Source organism: Elephantulus edwardii, unplaced genomic scaffold, assembly GCF_000299155.1.
Source record: "Elephantulus edwardii isolate Elephantulus edwardi_28Jun2011 unplaced genomic scaffold, EleEdw1.0 scaffold00180, whole genome shotgun sequence".
Taxonomy (NCBI): domain Eukaryota; kingdom Metazoa; phylum Chordata; class Mammalia; order Macroscelidea; family Macroscelididae; genus Elephantulus; species Elephantulus edwardii.
Genome location: NW_006399930.1, coordinates 837082 through 845561, shown reverse-complemented (window position 1 = coordinate 845561; position 8480 = coordinate 837082). Strand labels below are relative to the sequence as shown.

The 8480-nt window shown below is 36.1% G+C and overlaps 1 protein-coding gene across 1 annotated transcript in view; it reads left to right on the top strand.

Annotated features, from left to right (window-relative positions):
• Window positions 1–7593, top strand: part of LOC102872349 (ATP synthase subunit gamma, mitochondrial-like) — a 131420-nt gene extending 123827 nt beyond the window's left edge. The window contains exon 2 of the mRNA XM_006896037.1: window positions 6886–7593. Within this exon, the coding sequence (XP_006896099.1) occupies window positions 6886–7593 (708 nt within the window). The remainder of the gene's footprint in view (window positions 1–6885) is intronic.
• Window positions 7594–8480: the final 887 nt, after the last annotated feature.

The following is an 8480-nucleotide window of genomic DNA, read 5'->3' as shown; positions in this document are numbered from 1 at the left end:
CATCTCACTCTAGTATCAGTGGAAAGTTTAACAGGACAACAATTAATAAATGTTGGAGAGGATGTGGTGAGATAGGATCTCTTATACATTGTGGGTGGGATTAGACAATAGTACAACCACTCTTGCGTTTCTTCAAAAAGCTGAACATTCAAATTCCATATACACAGCCATTATATTGTTTGGAATATACCCCCCAAAAATGAGAACTGAGGCACTTGAACACAAATGGAAACTTGAACACAAATGTTCATTGCAGTGTCATTTATCATAAAAAAAACATAGAAATAGTCCATATGTTCAACTACAATTGAATGAATTGAGAAGTTATGGTACATTCACAAAATGGAATACTACGCAGCACAGAGGAGCAATAATTTTGTAAATTATTACTTAATTTGGGAAGGACTGAAAAGCATTAGGCTAAATGAACTAATTCAGTCCTATAAGGAAAAATACTGTATAAAACTAATATTGTGGAATGAACATGAGGCTTCAATGGGGGTGGGGAATGGAAGGAGAAGGGTGAGGAGGAGGTAAGGGGGAATTAGTTATGGGGTTGCATAATGGGTAGGGGGTTTTAAGGAAATGGGAAGAAACTTGTGTGAGAAACAATGTATTTAATTTTGTAAAAACAATCTAGTATAATAAAAAATGCATTAAAAAACCTGTTAGAACTAGTAAACCAATTTAGTAGAGTTGCAGAATCAATATCCAAATATTGATGGAATTTCTCTTCAGTAACAAAGAGAACTCAAAGAAGGAAACCAAGACAGCACTATTATTTACAGTAGCCAACCACAAATTGAGATCCTTGGAATGAACCTGACTAGAGACACAAAAGATCTATACAAAGAAAACTATAGATCCCTGTTGTGAGACACAGTACAAAAATAAAAAATGGGAAAATATTCATGTTCATGGGTAAGAAGACTCAATATTGTGAAAATGACAATTCTACCAAAGTAATCTACATCTTCAATGCAATCTCAATACAGATACCAAATTTATTTTTCAAGGAAATAGAAAGAGAAATTGTCAAGTTTATTTGGAGAGGAAAGAGACCAAGAATTCTGAAAAAAATAAGTGAGAAGCATAGCATTTCCTCACCTCAAAACCTACTACACAGCAGTAGTAACCAAAGCAGCATGGTACTGGCACAATGACAGGCACATAGACCAATGGCACATAGCCATCATATAAAAAGCAACTAACAAACATTGAAGAGGATATAGTGATATAAGATGTCATATGCATTGTTGGTGGGATTGTAAATGATATAACCACTCTGGAAGACAGTTTTCCATTTCCTCAAAAAGCTGAACATAGAAATTTCATATGATCCACCTACTGCACTGCTTGGAATATACCCAGAAAACATGAGAACTGAGGCACAAAGGGAGACTAGTACATGAATGTTCATAGCAGCATTATTCACTACAACAAGAACATGGAAACACTTAAAATATCCAACTACAATCAAATGGATTGAGAAATTATGGTATATACGCACAATGGAATACTATGTATCATGCAGGAGCAATGATTTTGTAAATTACTGCCTAACATGGGAGGGACTCGAGAGTATTTTATGGTAAATAAACTAACTCAGTTCCATAAGGACAAATACTGTATAAGACCATAATTATAGAACGCGAACGATTATCCAAGGCAGAGAGGGGAAAGCAGAGGGGTAAGAATGGGTAATCATAGTGTTACATAATTTGATGAGTGGAGAGAAGGGTGTGTAAAGGAAAGGAGAAAGATCTGGTGTGATAAAAGCAGTGTATATTAAGTGTGCAAGTAAACCAGTATAAAAGAATAATTTTATAAGAACAACAAAAAAACAAAGAGAGGTCATTGTGATGTCAGGACATACTCTCAGGAGTCACAGTTACCCCCGTCCCTAGTTTTCCTACTCTGACCACCTGTGAAGTGTGTTTATAGGAGGGAAATAGAAAAAAACAAAACAAAACACAAAACTGACAAAAAAACAAGAGAGTTCCCTTCTCACCACATTCTCTCAAACATTTATTAATTGTTGTCCTGTTAAACTTTGCCACTGCTAACTGGAGTGAGATGGTATCTCATATCTTATTGTGGTTTTGATTTGCATCTCTCTTATTGTCAGTGATTTTTAGCATTTCATGTGTCTGTTGGCCATTTGAATATCTTCCTCTATGAAAATCTTTCCATGTCTTTTGTCCATTTTATAATTGTGTTACCAGTCTTTTTCTTGTAGAAGCCCTAAAGGGTTTTGTAAACTTTTGATACGAGACCCTTCTCTGAAATGGCGTTGCCAAGTGTTTGTTTCCAGTTAAAATGCTTTCTTTTCACTCTGTTGAAAAAGTTTTTGTAGTACACAGGATTTTATTCATCAGTTTTATCCCCCTTCGACTGAGTGAGCATTTCTGCCTGTATTTGGCAGTCTCTTTACACCATAGAGTAGGACGTCAAAGCTTGATCTCAGTTTGTTTCTGATGAACTTTCTGGTTTGGGGCTTTGCTTCCAGATCTCTGATCCATCAGGGATTGATTTTGTGTATGGTGTGAGATGTGGATCCTGTTTCAAATTTCTGCAGGTAGTATTAGAGTTTTGCCAGCACCCTTTGTCGAAGCGGTTGTCATTTCCCTACTTGATAGATTTTTGTTTTGCTTGTCCAGTTGTTAACCATATGGTCCTTGTTGACCATAGATAGATGATTTCATTTCTGGGTTCTAAATTCTGTTCTATTGGTCTATGTGCCTGTCATTGTACCAGTATCATGCTGTTTAGTTGCTACTGCTGTGTAGTAGGTTTTAAGGTCAGGGAGAGCAATGCCTCCCATTTCATTTTTGTATTTCAGAAGTGCTTTTCTTATTCTTGGTCTCTTTATTTTCCAAATAAACTTGACAATTTTCTTTTAGATCTCCTTGAAAAATAAATTTGCTATCTGTATTGAGATTGTATTGAACATGTTGATTGTTTTTGGTAGAACTGTCATTTTTACAATATTGAGTCTTTCTACCCATGAATGTGGAACGTTTTCCCATTTATTTAGGTAGCTTATTGTCTTGCAAAAATGGTTTCTAATTTTCTTTGTATAGGCCATTTGTGTCTCTAGTTAGGTTCACTTCCAAGTATCTCAATTTATGGTTGGCTATTGTAAATGCTATTGCTTTTTTGGTTCCCTTCTCTGAGTTCTCTTTGCTACTGTAGAGGAATCCCACTGATTTTTGGATATTGATCTTAAATTCTGCCACACAACTAACTTGGTCTACTAGTTCTAACAGTTTTTCTGTGAGTCCTTGGGGTTTTCTGTGTACACTAACAGCATCTGCATATATTGACAGTTTAACCATCTCTTTGCTTATCTGGATGACTTTTATTTACTTTTCTTGTCTTATTGCCCTAGCAAGCACTTCCAATACCATATTGAATAGAAGTGACAGTGGGCATCCTTGTATGCTCCTTGTTTGCAAAGAAAATGCTTTTAGTCTTTCTCCATTGGAAATGATATTGGCTCTTTGTCTTGCATATATACTTTTCACTATGTTGAGGAAATTCCCTTTTATTCCAATTTTGCTGAGTATCTTAATCAGGAAGGAGTGTTGTATTTTGTCAAATACGCTTCTGTATCAACTGCTAAGCTCATACAGTTCTTGATATTTGCTTTGTTAATGTAGTGAATTCCATTGTTTGTTTTTTACATTGTACCATCCATGCATACCTGTTATGCATGCACTTGGTCATGATGTATTATTTTTTTATGTGCTTTTGGATGATATTGGCTAGGATTTTGTTAAGGATTTTTTTCATCTATATTCAAGAAAGATATTTGTCAGTACTTTTCTTTCTTGGTAATATTTTGCCTGGGTTTGGTATTAGGGTTATGCTTGCTTCATAAAATGTCTCTGGGAGTGCTCCTTCTTTTTCTACTTTATGAAATAAATAGAATTAGTGAGAAATATTTTCTGAATGTTTGTTAGAATTCAGCTGTGAAGCCATCTTATCCAAGATTTTTTGTGGGGAAGTCTTTTTATGACCTGCTAAATTTCTTCTTTTGTGATTTATCTGTTCAAGTGTTCTGCATCTGACCATGATAATATGAGTAGGGCATGAATTTCAAGTAATTCGTCCATTTCATCTAAGTATTCAAATTTCTTAGAGTACAGCTTTTAATAATACTCTGATTCCTTAATCTAGTATTTGTGTCTTCTCCTTCTTGATTTTTGTTACGTTTGCTAACGGTTTGTCAATTTTATTGATCCTTTCGAAAACTTAGCTCCTGGTTTTATTTATGGTTTCAATTGTTTTTTGTTTTCTATTTCATTGATTTCATCTCTTGTACTTATAATTTATTTTTGTCTAGAAGCTCAGTTTCATCCTCTCCAAGACATGCATGTTTGTTCTCTTGGCAGTCCATTGTATGTTCAATAGTCTTCTTCAGTCCATTGTATGTTCAATAGTCTTCTTCAGCCCCACAAATCAAAGGCATCAATTCTTCTTTCCTCCTTAGTTATTCAGCTCTCTGATGCATAATGAGCAATTGCTAAGACCATAGTTTAGATGAGGTATACTTGATTCTTTAGACTGTCCTTGTTGTTTTTCAGCATTCTGGAGAGGTCCTTGACAGCAGATTTCCCCAATGCAATTTGTCTTTTGATTTCCTGACTACTGGTGTCAATAGTGTTGGTTATGGAACCAAGCAAGCTAAAATTGTTAATAATCTCAAATAATATGTATTGTCTATGAGTTCTTTATAATCATTTCAAGGAATTGTTGAACCCAGAAAAGAAGTAGGAAGTACTATGGGACACGTTGTTGGTGTTAAAATTGGTAGAAAATGTTTAAAATATGGGAACACATCTCATTGGAATTGGATTTGGGCTGTTAGTGCTATTCATGAGGATTCTTCTATCATCGAATTTAGTGAACATGAAATATTGCTTCTCCCACTCAATATTTTTTATAATTTCCTTTGCATTTATTGCTAGCATCTCATCTTACATATTAAGTTTCTACTAAAACTCTCATAAGAGAGACACAGTAAGGATTTGAGACTTACCTCATTGTCCTCTGCCCTGTAATTACTTACGGACAATGATTATCAATATACCGAAAATATATCTGAACCAGAGTATTCAATATACTAAACTTAGCACAATACTTGTAGGAAGCAATGTCTCCTGCTTCCTTCTTCTCCTCTTCTCTTTCTATTCCCATTTTTGCCTTAAAATATCCACCATTTGTTAGTGGAATCCTGGGCATGATTCATCCCTTTTTTCCCCCTTCCAATTAAAGCTCTGTAAGTACCATACTCCTCTTAGCATTTCTATTAAGCTAATTTCAACTTTCTCCATCTACTTTCCACAATCTTTCCAAAGAACAATTCTTATTTCATCTATAATAAACTAATCCATCATTTCATTCAATGTATATTATTAAGATTAATCGATTTTTGTCATCATGGATGCAACGTTAATCTCTGCTTATTATACATATTTTAAAGCATTCTTTTGATTGTATTAATGATATTAATTTCTTTTATATGAGAATTAAAAAAAAAACAAACACACAAGCAAACCAAACAACAACAACTGTTTTATTTCATGGTGCCAATGTTTTAAAAATAATTTAGCATTCTTAAATATGAGCTTTACTTCCAATTCAACATTTCTTGACAATTTTGAATGCCTTTTCTGGCAGTGTCCACTCAAGTAGGAAAGGAGGAAAGAACTTCCAGAGTTTATTTTTCCTATTTTTAAGTAAGATTTAGAAATTGGTGGTACAGTAACTCCACATCTGGTGTTATTTACCCATTTTTAGTCCTGATTGGCATGAACCTTTTACTTTGATTATTCTTGCTAGTTTTATTTATATGTTTGCCCTCCACAATTTCACTTTGTACCATTCCTTCATTGGAGACATCCTTGTGAATTTTTCCTCACTTAATTTTACAGTCTTTCCCAAAAAATCTCATAGATGCCATGAATTCCTTCAGTTTAATTCAGTCTGTCTTTACTCTGAATCTGATTGTCTTATTGTTGTTGTTGTTGCTGCATGCCATAGAGCCACCTATAATTCCTAGAGACCCAATGTACAACAGCTCTGAAGACTTCCCTGTCCTAAAGCACTCTCACTGAATCTGATACACCTACCCCCATTGCTCTAGTTACTGTATCAGTCCATTTCATCCAGGATCTTCCTCTCCTGCACTCTCCCTCCACCCTTCCAAGAATGATGTCCTTCCACAAGGACCGGTCCCTCCTGGACTCATGCCTAAAGTATGTGAGACAGAGCTTCAAAACCCTGGCCAGCAAGGGTTTCATACTCTTTTATGAAGTTCTTCAGACATTCTGAAAGTGTGAAAACAGTGTAGAGGCATAATGGAATAAGCATCTGATTTTACTAACTTCAAAAGAGAAAGAATCCCATCAACAGCACAAAACTGGTATCTCTGAGTTCAGTTATGTCCCTCACACTCTATGCTTTCTCATAATTCTAATAAAAAACCAATCCTCATTACTGGGTATAAGAATTCTTTGTTAATAGCCACAGGCAATACTCATGATTAAGTATGACATGTAAAATAAATTATGTAATTTATAGCATCTTGATAGGAGTCATGTCTTGACGGTGGTCACTCAGGGGAAGTGTTAGGGTTGTGTTTGATGTGTGTTACGGCTCTCCCCCCTCCCAAAAGTGGGTGTCAGTTGAACTTTTGACCAAGGGTGGAGGCCTGCTTAAGGATGTGTCTTTGAAATCCCATAGTGACTCCATATACTCGAGCTGGTTTCAGCTCCCTCTCTGCTCGGGCATATTTTGCTGCTGCTACCATTTTCATAGACTTGGTAATTTCCTGAGTGTTTTTAATTGATTTCAGTTGCCTGGTAATATCTTTCAAAGTTGCCATATTTCGAACTTGGAGTCGGATCTCTCGCACTCTATGAGAAAGCTGATATTAAGGTTCCTGAAAACAAGAAGAGACACCTCATTATTGGTGTATCCTCAGATCGAGGGCTCTGTGGTGCTATTCATTCCTCAATTGCAAAACAGATAAAAAGTGAGGTGGCCGAGCTTACAGCAGCTGGAAAAGAAGTTATGATTGTTGGGATTGGAGATAAAATCAGGGGCATTTTGCATAGGACTCATTCGGACCAATTTCTGGTAACATTTAAAGAAGTGGGAAGGAAGCCTCCTACTTTTGGAGATGCATCAGTTATTGCTCTTGAATTGCTGAATTCTGGCTATGAATTTGATGAAGGATCTATCATCTTTAATCGATTCAGGTCTGTCATCTCCTATAAGACTGATGAAAAGCCCATATTTTCCCTTAATACAATTGCAAGTGCTGAAAGCATAAGTATCTATGATGATATTGATGCTGATGTGCTACAAAATTACCAAGAATACACTCTGGCAAACATCATCTACTACTCTCTGAAGGAGTCCACCGCTAGTGAACAAAGTGCCAGGATGGCAGCTATGGACAATGCCAGCAAGAATGCCTCTGAGATGATCGACAAACTGACTTTGACATTCAACTGTACCCGCCAAGCTGTCATCACAAAAGAGTTGATTGAAATCATCTCTGGTGCTGCAGCTCTGGATTAATGAAAATCAAGTGTCATCCTCAGACAAGAGGTAAAGAAGAAAAGTTAAGCCAGCTCATTTCATTATGCTTAATGCTGTCGTTGTCAGAAAGATTGTTGGTCCATTATTCAAATTACTAAAGACAGCAAGATATTTGTAAATTATCTTACAATAATTGATTTTAAAATAAAAAAAATCCCATAGTGAGGGGTTGGGTCTGTGGGCCACCCTGGAACCTCCATTTTAAGAGTTGGCTTCTAGTGTCTTGATGGCAGTCATGGGCCAAATTTATTAACTTTAGAATGAATATTCCTTAAGCGATACAGTACTGCTGTATGAACAATTTGCCTATTTTCTGTACTGAATAACTTGGAGTTGCTGTGATGCTGAACACTGTGCCATAGTCGTGTCAAATACCATAATAGTTACCCATCATGTACAATGTTTAGAAGAGCTTCCAGATTGATCCACGTTGTTGAGAAGCAGAAGTGGCATCTATTTCTTAAACTATATGCTTCTGGAAACTCTATAAACCCTATAAACGTACAGAAAGGAGGTTAGTTATAGAACAGAGTTTAGGTCTTTTGTGCAAGGCTACTCTGGGTCATATTCGACTTGACGATACTTAACCACTAAATGACACTACTGTTGTTATATCTGGAGGAACATTCTTCCACCTTGTGCATCACTCTTTGTCAATGTGCAGTATGAAGTAACCTGAGTTTGTTGTGATGCAGAACCTTGTGTCATTGGGATATCAAATATTATAATGGTTTCCAAATGTGGACAATGTAGGTGGAGTTCCCAGTAAAACAGGTTTGAAAGCAGGAGTGGCATCCACTTCCTAAACCGCATGGCTATGGAAACTCTATGAACTTGGAGAAACGATAATAATTACGAAAAGGCAT